At 37.1% G+C, this 19,163-nt stretch overlaps 1 protein-coding gene across 1 annotated transcript in view; it reads right to left on the bottom strand.

Annotated features, from left to right (window-relative positions):
* Positions 1-19,163, bottom strand: part of UBR1 (ubiquitin protein ligase E3 component n-recognin 1) — a 156,273-nt gene that overhangs the window by 33,344 nt on the left and 103,766 nt on the right. Inside the window, exons 37-40 of the mRNA XM_070378127.1 lie at positions 14,236-14,332; positions 6,500-6,567; positions 5,372-5,522; positions 553-640 (exon numbers count right to left, since the gene is read on the bottom strand). Coding sequence (XP_070234228.1) covers positions 553-640; positions 5,372-5,522; positions 6,500-6,567; positions 14,236-14,332 — 404 coding nt within the window. The remainder of the gene's footprint in view (positions 1-552; positions 641-5,371; positions 5,523-6,499; positions 6,568-14,235; positions 14,333-19,163) is intronic.

The following is a 19,163-nucleotide window of genomic DNA, read 5'->3' as shown; positions in this document are numbered from 1 at the left end:
CTAAAAAATAAAGTCTATTAACGTAAGGATAAATACACATATATTCAGTACTTAAACTGAAAAAAAGTTGACTGATGAAGAAGACGAAAACAAAGAGGGAAACTTGGCAGCAGATGACGCTCAGCAGAGCACTCTATTGCACTTTTGGTTTTAACCTCTGTGTTGTCAATATATTTCACATATTACTCACAACAGCCTTAAAAAAAACTCAGTAGTTAAGTGTATTAACTGTATGAACTGCTTTAAAAGAACAACCTATTTTCAACTTTTTACATTTATTTAAAGTTTAACTGCTGCATCTGGTTAAAATTCTATCATCTTTTGCCTATATTCCTGTAACAGTTTATAAGAATAAAGATGTGTCAAAACTTGTTTTCAATCTCAGAAACAAATGAATGGGTAATTTTTATTTGTTGTTATTCCAAAAGCCTTTAACTGATTTTTAAAAACTGGAATTAAAATGGTTCAAGAGATACTGTCAAACAACTGAACAAAGATGTGTAATTATAAAAACAATACTGAAATAGACTGGACTAATGGGCTGTTACTCACCCACTTGTATACTGAGAAACTTCTGCCAAGAAAGAAGATGCAGAACGAGCCTCTTCACTCTCTTCCTGTATCTGTGCAAGGGGGAGGTCTGAAAAAGAAATTCTGAAAGATAAATCTATGAATTTACTATTCAATTTATTAGTGAAAATCTCAATTTCAGAATTCCCTGGTGGTCCAGTGGTTAAGACTGTCTACCAATGCAGGGGACACGGGTTCGATCCCTGGTGCAGGAAGATCCCACATGCTGTGGGGCAACTAGGCCCATGCACCACAACTACTGAAGCCCAAGCACCTAGAGGTCATGCTCCACAGCAAGAGAAGTCACCGCAATGAGAAGCCCATGCACCACCACTAGAGAGTAGCCCTCTACTCGCTGCAATTAGAGAATGTTTGTGCACAGCAATGAAGACCCAGCGCAGTCCAAAATAAAATTAATAAATAAAGAGTTCAGTGTTTGTATATGATTTTTTGATTTGAGGTAAATTTTATAATGCAATAAAATACATAAATACTAAATGCACCATTTGATGAAGTTTGACAAATGCACACACCCATGTAACAATATCTTGAAAATTACTAGCACTAATCAATGAATAGAGTAAAGTTGCAGGATATAAAATCAACACACAGAAATCCCTTGCATTCCTATACACTAATAATGAGAAAATAGAGAAATTAAGGAAACAATTCCATTCACCATTGCAACAAAAAGAATAAAATACTTAGGAATATATCTACCTAAAGAAACTAAAGACCTATATATAGAAAACTATAAAACACTGGTGAAAGAAATCAAAGAGGACACTAATAGATGGAGAAATATACCATGTTCATGGATTGGAAGAATCAATATAGTGAAAATGAGTATACTACCCAAAGCAATTTATAGATTCAATGCAATCCCTATCAAGCTACCAACGGTATTCTTCACAGAGCTAGAACAAATAATTTCACAATTTGTATGGAAATACAAAAAACCTCGAATAGCCAAAGCAATCTTGAGAAAGAAAAATGGAACTGGAGGAATCAACCTGCCTGACTTCAGGCTCTACTACAAAGCCATAGTCATCAAGACAGTATGGTACTGGCACAAAGACAGAAATATAGATCAATGGAACAAAACAGAAAGCACAGAGATAAATTCACGCACATATGGACACCTTATCTTTGACAAAGGAGGCAAAAATATACAATGGATTAAAGACATTCTCTAACAAGTGGTGCTGGGAAAACTGGTCAACCACATGTAAAAGAATGAAACTAGAACACTTTCTAAAATTAATAAACTATTTTTTTAAAGCAGCTTTAGGTTCACAGCAAAACTGAGTGGAAAGCACAGATTTCCCATATACCTACTGTTCCCAAACACCTACAGTCTCCCCCACTATTAGCACCACTGGCACATTTGTTACAGCCTACAGTGACACATCATTATCACTCAAAGTCCATAGCTTACATTAGAGATAACTCTTGCTATTGTACATTCTATGGTGGTGGTTTAGTCTCAAAGTCATGTCTGACTCTTGTGACCCCATGGACTGTAACCCTCCAGGCCTCCTGTGTCCAAGGGATTCTCCAGGCAAGAATACTGGAGTGGGTTGCCATTTCCTTTTCCAGAGGATCTTTCCCACCCAAGAATTGAACCCTGGTCTCCTGCATTGCAGGCAGATTCTTTACCAACTGAGCTACAAGGGAATCCCTGTACATTCTATGGGTTTTGACAAACGTATAATAAGTTGTACCCACTATTATTGTATCCAGCAGAATAGTTTCATTACCCTGAAAGCCTTCTGCACACTGCCTATTCACGTTGTCTCCCCTAACTCTTGCCAATACCCACTGATCATTTTACCATCTCATAGTTTTGCATTTTCCATAATGTCATATAGTTGGAATCATACAATATGTAGCCATTTCAAATATGCTTCTTTCACTTAGTTGTATACACTTAAGATTCCTCCATGTCCTTTCATCGCTTAATAGCTCATTTCTTTTTAGAACTGAAGAATATTCCATTGTTTGGATGTACCAGTTTATTTATCCATTCACAAGGATACATGGGTTGCTTCCAAGTTTTGGCAATTATGAATAAAGCTGCTATACACACCTGTGTGCAGGTTTAGTGTGGACATAAGTTTTCAGTTCATTTGGGTAGGTATCAAGGAGTGTGACTGCTGGACTGCATGGTAGGAGTATGATAGTTTTGTAAAAAACTGCCAAATGGTATCAAAGTGGCATTGATTTCATTCCTGCCAGCAAAAAATGAGAGGTCCTGTTGTTCCACATCCTTGTCAATATGCAAACGCTGTTAGTGTTTTGGATTTTTCCCATTCTAATGAATGTATACTGGTATCTCGTTGTTGTTTTAATTTGTAATTCTCTAATGACACCTGATACTGAACATCTTTTCATATGCTTATTTGCCATCGGGATATCTTCATTGGCAAGGTGTCTGTTCAAGTCTTTTGTTCATTTTCAATGAGGCTGTTTGTTTTCTTACCATTGAATCTTAGTCCTTTGTATATTCTGGATCACAGTTCTTTATCAGATGCATCTTTTGCAAATATGTTTAACCAGTTTGTGGCTTATCTTCTAATTCTCTTGATAATAATCTTTTGCAAAGCAAAAGTTCTGAATTGTAAGAAGTCCAGCTTATCAATTATTTCTTTCATGGATTGTACCTTTGGTGTTGTACCTAAAAAGTCACTGTATCCTCAAAATCACCTAGATTTTCTCCTATGTTATCTCCTAAGAGTTTTGTATTTTACATGTAGGTCTAAAACTCATTTTTAGTTAATTTTTGGGAAATGTGTAAGATCTGTGTCTGTGTCTTACATGTGGGTATTCGGTTGTTCTAGCACCATTTGTTGAAAAGACTGTCTTTCCTCCACTTGTCTTCACTCCTTTGTCAAAAATCAGTTGATTATATTTATGTAGGTGTATTTTGGGCTCTGTTTTGTTCCACTGATTCATTTATCTGTTCTTTCACTAATACTACACTGTCTTCATTCCTACAGCTTTCTAGCAAATCTTAAAGTCAGGTAATATCAGTCCTCTGTCTTTGTTCTTCTCCTTCAATACTGACTTGGCTATTCTGAGTCTTCTGCCTCGCTAAATAAACTTACAATTAGTTTGCTGATAATCAAAGAACAACTGGTAGGGACTCTGACTGGGAGATTATTCGGTTTATATTTAATTTTTCCGAATTTACTTTTGTGTGTCTTCCTTCTCATACTGAAAATTCAGTTCCCAATGGCATTAACACAATCACTTACTTGATTTAAAAATTACCTAAAATAATTTCAAAATAATAATATTAGTACCACTGATACTACTAATTGAGTTCAAATTAAGATTTTTTTTTTTAGTTCCTCCATTATCAGAATATACCCTACTAGGAAAGTACAGTTGAAATACTGTTTTTTAAAGTCACTAAGCAATTATTTTCTCAATGTATTTCTTAGATTCATTTGTTGTTTTCAACTGTCAAAAAATTATTTTTGCCATTCAGATTTTTTTTTGTTAAGTATAATTAGAGTTCTAAGATCAACTACATTAAAAAAACATTCACAAGAATCTTTGCATAAATTCTTCTACTCTTTACTTTGTACCACAGGTAACTTTTTTGTTTTCCATTTATACTTCTGTCATTTCATTTATTTAAAAAGAGCAAATATGAATATATGTAAGCATATATATGCATAAATACACATAAAATATCTTACGCAAAGGTATTATACTATAACTTTTGCTCTGTACCCTACTTTTTTTCACTTAATATCCTAGAGCTCACTTCTTCAGTAGATTTTATTCCATTTTATAGCTACACATCATTCTAATATATGGGTACACCACAGGTTACTCAGCCAATCACCTAGTTTTTTGTTATTCCAAATAATGCTACAATGAATAATCTTGTGCTTATATTCTTTCATATTTCTGCCAGTAGAACTTTGGGGTAGATTCTTAGAAGTGGGCCTCGTGGGTCAAAAGGTAGATGTGTATTTAATTTTGCTAGATACTATTCTAAGATCACTTTAATTATTTGTCCTCTAAACTATCTGAACTTTCAGTAGCCATTATTGACCACTGATACTCAAAACCCAATTTTGCTTTCTATTAAGAGCAGAATCTAAAAGGACAACTGTATCACAATTCCATGATGGTAATATTACCCATGTATCTTCAAACAAGGATATATATATATTTTTATCCAAAAAATATTCATTGAGTTCTTACTGGGTGTAACAGAAGTTGCTAACCATTTGAAGCTTATGAAGAAAGATTCTGAAATTTGAATGTTCCCTATTCGAGAAGCTTACAGTAGGGATGAAGGAGCAAGGAGAAGCAGGAAAAAGAGTGGAACAGCAGTAAGATATAACTATAAAATAAGACACCATGTGATAAATGCTATAAAATGAACCAAGTACTATCATTCTAGGTGGAGGAATCGACAATGTTTTATAGACAGGCTTATCAAAAGGCTCAGAGTATTTAGGCAGGGACAAACATTGGAGAGACTATTCTCCAACCTTGACCTTGAGGAATATGGACAAAAAAAAAAAGAGAGCAGAAAAAGCAGATCCAAATGGCTTCCCTGTGTACCTAGGGAGTAGCTGCAAGGGAGAGAATCAAGTGGTTTAGCTAATTATTCCTGTCACAGTTCTACCTTTCCTTTTAAACAGCATCCGTAAAGAAACAAATGAACGATCACTCACTAAGAGACATAATACAGAATGGTTAACCACAAGCATAATTAATTTTCCTAGTAAATCACAGGCAAATGTTATTTACAATTAACAACTGATGGGAACTTTACCTGTGTCTATGGTAAGAAGTATCTGAAGCATGTGTGCCATGGTGATCAAATGGAAGAGATAAAGGTGGTTATACGAAGAGCTAACTGGTGAAGGCTGCAGATCAACAGCATCATCCCAGTACAAGGACGGGAATGCTAACACAGTACCCACCTATGAGAGAAAATCGACATCAACATGGGTAGCAAAAGGACCAACACAAGTTATCTCATAACTAAATGTAAAGAATACAAGATCCTGCACCATGTGTGTTTTTAAATAACCACGATATTTTTCCTAATTATTCAAAAGGATATTTTAGAATATAATATACCATAAACAGAGGATAAAAGCCATCATCAAACAGATTTATCCCTTTGCTGGGTCCACTTATTCTAGTTCTAGGTAATGGTCTCAACCTTGTGGTTTTAGGGGATTCAACATTACAACCATTTGGAGAGCTCTTAAAATAACATTGATACATAGGCCCTACCCTAGTCCAATCAAATAATTATATCAGGGGTAAGGTCCAGTTTCCAGCATTTCTTTCAAGATTTCCATGAGAAATTTCAAAAGACACTGGTGACAACCACAGGGTAGAGGATACTGGCTAACCTTGCATCCACAAAGTCCATGGTCCTAACCTTACCATGGCTCTCTAGAAAACTTGTCTTGAAGGAATGAAATGGTCAGAGAGATGGAAAAACTGTACAAGAAATTCACAAAACAGTTGTCACTAACCATAGGTGTTTTGGGAAACACCTAGATGTGCCCATGGCCTGGTCCACATCACGAATAATTAACAATTTTAAGACAGCTCACACCATTATTCACTGCTTATAATGTAAACAAGTTGAGAAAAAGGGGAAGGGGGAAAACATATTATTAGAAAAAGTCTGCCTGTATAGACACTAACTAAATATAATCAACTAGACTACAATCTATTACAATGTAAAGGGTAAATGTGGTTTTAGTTTTAAAGTGATTTTGATGGTCTCAGTCAAATCTTTATCTATTTATAAAGGGAATGGAAAAAAGAGACTAAACTTTCAAGATCAGTATTTATAATCTTGAACAAAGAACATAAATTTGAATGAGGAAAACACTTATAAACTTGAGTGACTTAAAAAGAAAATTTACTGAACACTTACCAAAACATGAAATAGATCTATGGATAGAAGGCAAGGTGTAGCTTCTGATTGCAGGTTAGGAAGAACAACTAAAAAACAAACAAACAAAAAACCTTAATGTAATTCAGCCAGTAATACAGCAATGCAGTTAAATGTAATACAACATACTAGCATCTAAAACAAAAATTTAACAGGGTTATACATACAGAAACTGATAAACTGGTCCATCACACCTTTAAGATACAGGAACCATAACTAAAGATAAACTAAACTGAGAAAAGGCTCTAAAAAGCTCTGGATGCAATTTAATGGTTGAAAAATAAGATATAGGAGGAAAGGGTAAATAAGTTAGGATGACTGAAATAAGAAATTATTCGATAAGTATTACACTCGCTGAATGAAAAAGGATTACTTTTAAACAATGTTCTCTACCACTTCCTACCTCCAACTACACATTTCTAAATGTTCTGTGATACATGAAATACATGAACAAATTTGGGGTTGGGGAGCAGGGAGAGCATGCAAATTGGTGTAAGTGAAAAGAGGATGGAGACAATCCTCCTGAACAAAACTAGACAACTGATGAGTGGAAGGAAATGCAGACAGCTCAAAAATTTTGCCTTTCTGATTTTGATCAGTCTCTAAATTCAGAAGTCAGGCAAAGAGTTACAAGGAAGTGAAATCAAGAATTCAAAACAATAAGTGTTTATATATACATAACCATGAGAATTAATTATATTTAAATAAAGCTATCATTTGGTTAAAATGAAGGAGAGAAGATTCTTTTCAGACTAGGTCAATTTCTTAACCCCAAATCCAAGATTCTAAACAAAAAGCATAAAAGTTAAGAGCATGGGCTTTGGAGTCAGACAGAAATGGGGTCCAGTACTTCCTATGACTATCTGTCACAGGCAAGGTATTTGACTTTTCTAAGCCTCCAGTGTATACAGGATTGTTGGGAGGTTTGTTAACCTGTGCATTCAAAGTACTTAACCTGAGTGTGGCATACAGTAACCACTATAAACACTATTAATACCGGCTCTATAAAATAAACTAAAGTGAATACAGGGCTCTGCCATTAACTAGCTATGTGTCCTTTTTAAGTAATATTTTCAATACATTAGTTAACATGTCCATGACACAACCAACACTACCTACCTTATTTTCTCAGTGTTAAAGTATTTTGCTCCCAGGATATTTTCAGTTCAGTTCAGTTCAGTTACTCAGTCGTGTCCGATTCTTTGCGACCCCGTGAATCACAGCATGCCAGGCCTCCCTGTCCATCACCAACTCCCGGAGTTCACTCAGACTCACATCCATCAAGTCAGTAATGCCATCCAGCCATCTCATCCTCTGTCGTCCCCTTCTCCTCCTGCCCCCAATCCCTCCCAGCATCAGAGTCTTTTCCAGTGCGTCAACTCTTCGCATGAGGAGGCCAAAGTACTGGAGTTAGTTTCAGCTGTAGCATCATTCCTTCCAAAGAAATCCTAGGGCTGATCTCCTTCAGAATGGACTGGTTGGATCTCCTTGCAGTCCAAGGGACTCTCAAGAGTCTTCTCCAACACCACAGTTCAAAAGCATCAATTCTTCAGCGCTCAGCTTTCTTCACAGTCCAACTCTCACATCCATACATGACCACTGGAAAAACCATAGCCTTGACTAGACGGACCTTTGTTGGCAAAGTAATGTCTCTGCTTTTCAATACACTATTTAGGTAGGTCATAACTTTTCTTCCAAGGAGTAACCATCTTTTAATTTCATGGCTCCAATCACCATGTGCAGTGATTTTGGAGCCCAAAAAGTGTGACACTGTTTCCACTGTTTCCCCATGTATTTCCCATGAAGTGATGGGACCAGATGCCATGATCTTTGTTCTCTGAATGTTGAGCTTTAAGCCAACTTTTTCACTCTCCTCTTTCACTTTCATCAAGAGGCTTTTTAAGTTCCTCTTCACTTTCTGCCATAAGGGTGGTGTCATCTGCATATCTGAGGTTATTGATATTTCTCCCGGCAATCTTGATTCCAGCTTGTGCTTCTTCCAGCCCAGTGTTTCTCATGATGTACTCTGCATATAAGTTAAATAAGCAGGGTGACAACATACAGCCTTGATGTACTCCTTTTTCCTATTTGGAACCAGTCTGTTGTTCCATGTCCAGTTCTAACTGTTGCTTCCTGATCTGCATACAAATTTCTCAAGAGGCAGGCCAGGTGGTCTGGTATTCCCATCTCTTGAAGAATTTTCCACAGTTTATTGTGATCCACACAGTCAAAGGCTTTGGCATAGTCAATAAAGCAGAAGTAGATGTTTTTCTGGAACTCCCTTCCCTTTTCCATGATCCAGCGGATGTTGGCAATTTGGTCTCTGGTTTCTCTGACTTTTCTAAAATCAGCTTGAACATCTGGAAGTTCATGGTTCACGTATTGCTGAAGCCTGGCTTGGAGAATTTTGAGCATTACTTTACTAGCATGTGAGATGAGTGCAATTGTGCGGTAGTTTGAGCATTCTTTGGTACTGCCTTTCTTTGAGATTGGAATGAAAACTGACCTTTTCCAGTCCTGTGGTCACTGCTGAGTTTTCCAAATTTGCTGGCATACTGAGTGCAGCACTTTCACAGCATCACCTTTCAAGATTTGAAATAGCTCAACTGGAATTCCATCACCTCCACTAGCGTTGTTTGTAGTGATGCTTCCTAAGGCCCACTTGACTTCACATTCCAGGACGTCTGGCTCTAGGTGAGTGATCACACCATCGTGATTATGTGGGTCGTGAAGATCTTTTTTGTACAGTTCTTCTGTGTATTCTTGCCATCTCTTCTTAATGTCTTCTGCTTCTGTTAGGTCCATACCATTTCTGGCCTTTATCGAGCCCATCTTTGCATGAAATGTTCCCTTGGTATCTCTAGTTTTCTTGAAGAGATCTCTAGTCTTTCCCATTCTGTTGTTTTCCTCTATTTCTTTGCACTGATCGCTGAGGAAGGCTTTCTTATCTCTTCTTGCTATTCTTTGGAACTCTGCATTCAGATGCTTCTATCTTTCCTTTTCTCCTTAACTCCTAATTCCTTGCCCTGATTTTATTAACTTTTCAGTCAGTAGAATACTCTGTCATCAAATTTTGCTTACAGGCAGTTGTCAAAGTTTTTTGTTCCCAGATGTTACATATATCTATTTTTAAAATCCTCTGAAATCAAGTTCATTTTTGGCATGCATATTTTCCTCCATTGGTAAAATCTTTCATTTACGCTAAATTAAATATCTCAGGGAAACTTAAGTGATACAGTAGGAAAAGCGTAGGTTTTATGGTCAGGCTTGGGTTCAAACACTAGTTCTGCCTTTTACTGGTTTTATGACCTTGGTCAAGTCACAGAAGTTCTCTGTGCCTCAGCTTCTTCATCTCTAAATTGGGGAAATGATAATTTTGTTGAAGAATGGTGGTTAGAAGACATGATTATATACAAAGATCCTTGTACAATGTTCAGGGATCATTGTACAATGCCTGGCACATACATGGCAATGAACACTGTATGTCCTATTACTACTGGAGAATCAACATGTTAAAACTATATTCATTATCTTTCAAATAAAACAGTCTCTATTGTGGACTTCTCTATTTCTTTCAATAGTCTAGTTATTTCTTTTAATTCAAAACCTTGTTTCTACCCATCCCAATTCCCTCCCTAATTGATGCTACTGTGTGTGTGCGTTTGTGTGTGTGTTAAGTCGCTTCAGTTGTGCCTGACTCTTTGCAACCCTTTAGACTGTAGCCTGCCAGTTTCCTCTGTCCGTGGGATTCTCAAGGGAAGAATACTGGAGTGGGTTGCCATGCCCTCCTCCAGTATGCTACTACATACAGATACATATTTTACTTCTAATTTTTCCTTTTCCCAACGCAATCTATACAATATCTAGCCTTAGAATAATATTGTTCAAAATGTTTCAAAAATTCCCAATAACCTAAAGTTCAAACTTCTCATTGGGGCATTTAAGACCTTCTATTTTTATCAAAACAACTTCATGCTTCTCTATCTATAGGTGCCACTATTCCTATCAAACCTGTCTATTTGAACATACCACATGCTTTCCTACATCCTCAATCTCTGTTAAAATTGTCCTCCTGGCTAGGAATGCTATCTGTTTCTCTCAATGTATCTTTATATACCTTGTTAGAGCAAAAAGCAGCAGAGCCCCTAGAGTGATCTCTTTCTGTCTCAATTCGTAAAGCACATATTTTTACAATACATCTAGCATTTGTCTATTTTATAGTGTGAGTTTTCACAGAGGTTCTGCTTCTTTAATTCAATCATGAGTATTACAATGGCAGGGTCCACACTTGTACCTCTACACAGTTTACAGCCCTAACACCTTGCAAGTAAAGATGTTCTCGCTAATAAATTTTCACATGACAAACTTTTACATGAAAAGATACATTACAGAGCAAAAGAACATCAAGTTTATCAGTTACTGTCAATTAGACATTCAGTTCAGTTCAGTTCAGTCTCTCAGTCGTGTCCGACTCTTTGCCACCCCTTGAATTGCAGCACACCAGGCCTCCCTGTCCATCACCAACTTCCGGAGTTCACTCAGACTCACATCCATCGAGTCAGTGATGCCATCCAGCCATCTCATCCTCTGTCATCCCCTTCTCCTCTTGCCCCCAATCCCTCCCAGTATCAGAGTCTTTTCCAATGAGTCAACTCTTCGCAAGAGGAGGCCAAAGTACTGGAGTTTCAGCTTTAGCATCATTCCTTCCAAAGAAATCCCAGGGCTGATCTCCTTCAGAATTGACTGGTTGGATCTCCTTGGAGTCCAAGGGACTCTCAAGAGTCTTCTCCAACACCACAGTTCAAAACACAGTTCAAAAGCATCAATTCTCCGGGGTTCAGCTTTCTTCACAGTACAACTCTCGCATCCATACATGACCACTGGAAAAACCATAGCCTTGACTAGACGGACCTTTGTTGGCAAAGTAATGTCTCTGCTTTTGAATATGCTATCTAGGTTGGACATAACTTTCCTTCCAAGGAGTAAGCGTCTTTTAATTTCATGGCTGCAGTCACCATCTGCAGTGATTTTGGAGCCCCCAAAAATAAAGTCTGACACTGTTTCCACTGTTTCCCCATCTATTTCCCATGAAGTGATGGGACCAGATGCCATTATGCAATATTATTTCAGTTTCTGCCATCTGTGATGATGTTAGTCTCCTTGCTTGGTATTTATTTTGAGGTATTTTAAACATTGAGATGGTTAGATAGCATTCCCCAACTCAACAGACATGAATTTGAGCAACCTCTGGGATATAGTGAAGGCATGTGGAAACCTGGCATATTGCAGTCCACGGGGTCGCAAATTGTTGGACATGATTTAGTGACTGAACAACAATCAACAAATATTACAAATCCTAATATTACAAATTAATATTACAAATTAATCTGTGATGAATGTAAAAGCAAGAAGACTATTTGGAAGTGTTGGTAAAACAAGGTATCCAAATTATAACTGAAATGAAGAGAGATAACAAAAATTTTAAAAAAGCAAAACCAAAATACTACTATGCAAATAGGATAAACTGTTGACAACAGGAAAAGGTCCTAAGAACTAGAAGCATGTGTAATATGTGCAAAATTCTGGGCCTGTGCAACTGATCAGTAAGAAAAAAAAGTAAATGAAAAAAGGAAAAAATAATTAAGTGTGTAGAGAACAGCATTAATATTAGATTACTACTAGCATGAGGTTAATTCAGGAGACAGCTGGAAATTAACTTGAAAATATAAAAGGTTAGCACAGTGGAAGTTCTAATGAAACTTAGGTGACAGCTTTGAACGGAGCCATGGAACACCCATGTCATTAGAATGACAGAAAGCTGCCCAGGAAAAGTTCCCTAAGAAGTTTGTGAGACTCAACACGGAGGAAGGTGACCTGTTTCAACAGACTTTCAGGGTGAAATAGTTGGTCCATTTGGGGAAACAAAGCCTGTTTTCTATGTAGAAACACTATGCATTCTTTTAAACTTTAAAAAGAGGGAATGGCTCTCTTATTTGGTAGAAACACACTGAGGAACTGTAAGCTTAAACCTCTTTACCTGTGACATATTTAATTTATGAACAAAAGACATAAAGAGGGTTTTTTAAGCTTGACCTATTTTAGATGCAAAGGAGCTGCTGTGGTGCAAATACCTAAATGGAAATGCAGATAATCAAAATGAAAGTCAAATCATTCTACTATGCATAACCTCTAATTTTTCTTTTTATTATCACAGTGAGACCATCACATGAGCTTAGCTAATTTCTAGCTTATTAGAATCTAAAAAGAAAAAAAAAAAAACCCAACTCAGCTGTTATAGCCTGTCTCTCAAAGAAAAAGGCATGCACGGACCCACAGTCTGAGATTACCATAATTAACACTTCTATTATTTTTATATGACTTTGACACACACCAGAAAAATGACATTTTTAAATGATCTATCCACATTACTGCTCCCTTTTATAGCCATACTGAGATCAGTTCAGTTTAGTTCAGTCGCTCAGTCATGTCTGACTCTTTGGGACCCCATGAATCGCAGCATGCCAGGCCTCCCTATCACCAACTCCCGAAGTTTACTCAAACTCATGTCCATCGAGTTGGTGATGCCATCCAGCCATCTCATCCTCTGTCGTCCCCTTCTCCTCCTGCCTCCAATCCCTCCCAGCATCAGGGTCTTTTCCAATGAGTCAACTCTTCCCATGAGGAGGCCAAAGTACTGGAGTTTCAGCTTCAGCATCCCAGGACTGATCTCCCTTAGGATGGACTGGTTGGATCTCCTTGCAGTCCAAGGGACTTTCAAGAGTCTTCTCCAACACCACAGTTCAAAAGCATCAATTCTTCGGTGCTCAGCTTTCTTCACAGTCCAACTCTCACATCCATACATGACCACTGGAAAAACCATAGCCTTGACTAGACGGACCTTTGTTGGCAAAGTAATGTCTCTGCTTTTGAATATGCTATCTAGGTTGGACATAACTTTCCTTCCAAGGAGTAAGCGTCTTTTAATTTCATGGCTGCAATCACCATCTGCAGTGATTTTGGAGCCCAAAAAAATAAAGTCTGACACTGTTTCCACCGTTTCCCCATCTATCTGCCATGAAGTGATGGGACCAGATGCCATAATCTTTGTTTTCTGAATGTTGAGCTTTAAGCCAACTTTTTCACTCTCCTCTTTCACTTTCATCAAGAGGCTTTTTAGTTCCTCTTCACTTTCTGCCATAAGGGTGGTGTCATGTGCATATCTAAGGTTATTGATATTTCTCCCGGCAATCTTGATTTCAGCTTGTGCTTCTTCCAGCCCAGCGTTTCTCATGAAGTATTCTGCACAGAAGTTAAATAAGCAGGGTGACAATATACAGCCTCGACGTACTCCTTTTCCTATTTGGAACCAGTCTGTTGTTCCATGGCCAGTTCTAACTGTTGCTTCCTGACCTGCATACAGGTTTCTCAAGAGACTAGTAGTTAATACTAAGGATATCAGTGATTGTGGATGTTGGTGCAAAAACCCCTTGGGTGGGTATAAGGGATACAAGTTGACAATATTTGGAAAACACTTGGTTTTAAAAATAAGATTGCAGGTATTAGAGGGCAACCATGGATTTTGTTTTCTTTTTTTTTCTTTTGTAAGGTTGTGGTAATGAGTGTCTTACATTAGTGTAGTGTGTTGTTTCCTAATACACTGCCAGAAATGCAATTGGAAAAGACATGCAAATAACATAATAATTCAGAAAAGACTCTACCTGATAGAAGACGAATCAGATGTTTCTGTATCAGGACCTGAGAACAGGTAATCCTTTGTGCAATGGCAAACTGCATTAATGCTTTCAGACCATTATGCTAGATTGTAAGAGAAGGGAAGATAAAAAGATAAGTGAAGATGAAAGACCTAAGTCATTCACTGTATAAACCAATCCTACTCTGTAAGAACTAGTGTAAACTTACTATATACTTTACATGACTGCAAATTTAGTTACAATATTTTTAATACTTCTAAAAAGTTTTATGACCTCACTGAATTCTGTAATAGATTTTCCCATGACAAAGAAGTATTAAAGATACAATCATCTCCGTCTCATTTAAGGACTCATTTCCCTCAGAGTCATTCTCTTAAATGTCTGGCCTACATCATTCTGTTCAGGCCTGTGCAAATACATGTCTTTGTAGAAATTCTAAAATGATGGCAGAAAATCACTGAATTCAGGGAACAAATCTTCTGCTTCCAAGATGGAAGGATGGGAACTCAGAAGCACGTCATAGACTCCAAGTCCCCTGGGCCAGCTGTCAGAAAATAAAGAGGAAAATGGCTAGGTGAGTGGTCCAGGGAATCCTCAGTTGCCCAGTTTGTTTTCACAGGGCTACTGAGCATACTTCTTTTTTTTTTTTTTTTTTATTCTTCCAATTTTATTTTATTTTTTAAACTTTACATAATTGTATTAGTTTTGCCAAATATCAAAATGAATCCGCCACAGGTATACATGTGTTCCCCATCCCGAACCCTCCTCCCTCCTCCCTCCCCATACCATCCCTCTGGGCCGTCCCAGTGCACCAGCCCCAAGCATCCAGCATCATGCATCGAACCTGGACTGGCAACTCAAAAGATGATATTTTACATGTTTCATTGCCATTCTCCCAAATCTTCCCACTCTCTCCCTCTCCCACAGAGTCCATAAGACTGTTCTTTTGCTGTCTCAGATACATTGTTACCATCTTTCTAAATTCCATATATATGCGTTAGAATACTGTATTTATGTTTTTCCTTCTGGCTTACTTCACTCTGTATAATAGGCTCCAGTTTCATCCACCTCATTAGAACTGATTCAAATGTATTCTTTTTAATGGCTGAGTAATACTCCATTGTGTATATGTACCACAGCTTTCTTATCCATTCATCTGCTGATGGACATCTAGGTTGCTTCCATGTCTTGGCTATTATAAACAGTGCTGCGATGAACATTGGGGTACACGTGTCTCTTTCCCTTCTGGTTTCCTCAGTGTGTATGCCCAGCAGTGGGGTTGCTGGATCATAAGGCAGTTCTATTTCCAGTTTTTTAAGGAATCTCCACACTGTTCTCCATAGTGGCTGTACTAGTTTGCATTCCCACCAACAGTGTAAGAGGGTTCCCTTTTCCACACCCTCTCCAGCATTTATTATTTGTAGACTTTTGGATCGCAGCCATTCTGACTGGTGTGAAATGGTACCTCATAGTGGTTTTGATTTGCATTTCTCTGATAATGAGTGATGTTGAGCATCTTTTCATGTGTTTGTTAGCCATCTGTATGTCTTCTTTGGAGAAATGTCTATTTAGTTCTTTGGCCCATTTTTTGATTGGGTCGTTTATTTTTCTGGGGTTGAGCTGTAGGAGTTGCTTGTATATTTTTGAGATTAGTTGTTTGTCGGTTGCTTCATTTGCTATTATTTTTCTCCCATTCTGAAGGCTGTCTTTTCACCTTGCTAATAGTTTCCTTTGATGTGCAGAAGCTTTTAAGGTTAATTAGGTCCCATTTGTTTATTTTTTGCTTTTATTTCAATATTCTGGGAGGTGGGTCATAGAGGATCCTGCTGTGATGTATGTCAGAGAGTGTTTTGCCTATGTTCTCCTCTAGGAGTTATATAGTTTCTGGTCTTACGTTGAGATCTTTAATCCATTTTGAGTTTATTTTTGTGTATGGTGTTAGAAAGTGGTCCAGTTTCATTCTTTTTACAAGTGGTTGACCAGATTTCCCAGCACCACTTGTTAAAGAGATTGTCTTTAATCCATTGTATATTCTTGCCTCCTTTGTCAAAGATAAGGTGTCCATATGTACGTGGGATTTATCTCTGGGCTTTCTATTTTATTCCATTGATCAATATTTCTGTCTTTGTGCCAGTACCATACTGTCTTGATAACTGTGGCTTTGTAGTAGAGCCTGAAGTCAGGTAGGTTGATTCCTCCAGTTCCATTCTTCTTTCTCAAGATCGCTTTGGCTATTCGAGGTTTTTTTGTATTTCCATACAAATTGTGAAATTATTTGTTCTAGCTCTGTGAAGAATACTGTTGGTAGCTTGATAGGGATTGCATTGAATCTATAAATTGCTTTGGGTAGTATACTCATTTTCACTATATTGATTCTTCCAATCCATGAACATGGTATATTTCTCCATCTATTAGTGTCCTCTTTGATTTCTTTCACCAGTGTTTTATAGTTTTCTATATATAGGTCTTTAGTTTCTTTAGGTAGATATATTCCTAAGTATTTTATTCTTTCTGTTGCAATGGTGAATGGAATTGTTTCCTTAATTTCTCTTTCTGTTTTCTCATTACTAGTGTATAGGAATGCAAGGGATTTCTGTGTGTTGATTTTATATCCTGCAACTTTACTGTAGTCATTGATTATTTCTAGTAATTTTCTAGTGGACTCTTTAGGGTTTTCTATGTAGAGGATCATGTCATCTGCAAATAGTGAGAGTTTTACTTCTTCTTTTTCAATTTGGATTCCTTTTATTTCTTTTTTCTGCTCTGATTGCTGTGGCCAAAACTTCCAAAACTATGTTGAATAGTAATGGTGAAAGTGGGCACCCTTGTCTTGTTCCTGACTTTAGAGGAAATGCTTTCAATTTTCACCATTGAGGATAATGTTTGCAGTGGGTTTGTCATATATAGCTTTTACTATGTTGAGGTATGTTCCTTCTATTCCTGCTTTCTGGAGAGTTTTTATCATAAATGGATGTTGAATTTTGTCAAAGGCTTTCTCTGCATCTATTGAGATAATCATATGGTTTTATTTTTCAATTTGTTAATGTGGTGTATTACATTGATTGATTTGCGGATATTGAAGAATCCTTGCATCCCTGGGATAAAGCCCACTTGATCATGGTGTATGATCTTTTAATGTGTTGTTGGATTCTGATTGCTAGAATTTTGTTAAGGATTTTTGCATCTATGTTCATCAGTGATATTGGCCTGTAGTTTTCTTTTTGTGGGATCTTTGTCAGGTTTTGGTATTAGGGTGATGGTGGCCTCATAGAATGAGTTTGGAAGTTTACCTTCCTCTGCAATTTTCTGGAAGAGTTTGAGCAGGATAGGTGTTAGCTCTTCTCTAAATTTTTGGTAGAATTCAGCTGTGAAACCGTCTGGACCGGGCTTTTGTTTGCTGGAAGATTTTTGATTACAGTTTCAATTTCCATGCTTGTGATGGGTCTGTTAAGATTTTCTATTTCTTCCTGGTCCAGTTTTGGAAAGTTGTACTTTTCTAAGAATTTGTCCATTTCTTCCACGTTGTCCATTTTATTGGCATATAATTGTTGATAGTAGTCTCTTATGATCCTTTGTATTTCTGTGTTGTCTGTTGTGATCTCTCCATTTTCGTTTCTAATTTTGTTGATTTGATTTTCTCCCTTTGTTTCTTGATGAGTCTGGCTAATGGTTTGTCAATTTTATTTATCCTTTCAAAGAACCAGCTTTTGGTTTTGTTGATTTTTGCTATGGTCTCTTTTTGTTTCTTTTGCATTTATTTCTGCTCTAATTTTTAAGATTTCTTTCCTTCTACTAACCCTGGGGTTCTTCATTTCTTCCTTTTCTAGTTGCTTTAGGTGTAGAGTTAGGTTATTTATTTGACTTTTTTCTTGTTTCTTGAGGTGTGCCTGTATTGCTATGAACTTTCCCCTTAGGACTGCTTTTACCGTGTCCCACAGGTTTTGGGTGGTTGTGTTTTCATTTTCATTCATTTCTATGCAAATTTTGATTTCTTTTTTTTGATTTCTTCTGTGATTTGTTGGTTATTCAGCAGTGTGTTGTTCAGCCTCCATATGTTGGAATTTTTAATAGTTTTTCCTGTAATTGAGATCTAATCTTACTGCATTGTGGTCAGAAAAAATGCTTGGAATGATTTCTACTTTTTGAATTTACCAAGGCTAGCTTTATGGCCCAGGATGTGATCTATCCTGGAGAAGGTTCCATGTGCGCTTGAGAAAAAGGTGAAATTCATTGTTTTGGGATGAAATGACCTATAGATATCAATTAGGTCTAACTGGTCTATTGTATCATTTAAAGTTTGTGTTTCCTTGTTAATTTTCTGTTTAGTTGATCTATCCATAGGTGTAAGTGGGGTATTAAAGTCTCCCACTATTATTGTGTTATTGTTAATTTCTCCTTTCATACTTGTTAGCATTTGTCTTACGTACTGTGGTGCTCCCGTGTTGGGTGCATATATTGAGCATACTTCTTAAGTACTGTTTGCAGGGTCCCCAACGTTATAAGGCTTAGGCCTGAGGCAGGAGTACAGTTACATAGAATCAGAATCTGCCCATGAAGGAGTTATGGCTTAGTTTTATTCTGGAGTTCAGTATGAAGATTTATCTGGAGTTAAGCCAGCATTAATACTTAATGTTACATGAAGATGCAAAATTAGTGAGAAGGAAAATATAGGAGACATTAGGGTTCTGATCTGGAAATAAATGGAGAGGGGGATAAAAAGTAACCAAGTATCACCAGAAATGTTTCTGCAAATTACATTTAACCACCAAGATTGAATAAACTCTCCAAAGTGTATAATGTTGGCCTTTCCATCTCCTATGAGTTTGAAGTAGCTTTAAAAAAACCAAAACAGAATTCTGCTTTTACAGAAAAAGAAGTGAATAAAGATTTTTTTAAATGGTAAATGTACTGAGGACTCCCTAAAAAAATACACC

This window comes from Bos mutus, chromosome 10 (genome assembly GCF_027580195.1).
Source record: "Bos mutus isolate GX-2022 chromosome 10, NWIPB_WYAK_1.1, whole genome shotgun sequence".
In the NCBI taxonomy this organism is placed as follows: Eukaryota; Metazoa; Chordata; class Mammalia; order Artiodactyla; family Bovidae; genus Bos; species Bos mutus.
The sequence above is the reverse complement of the archived record's forward strand: the minus strand, read 5'-3'. Positions and strand labels throughout refer to the sequence as shown.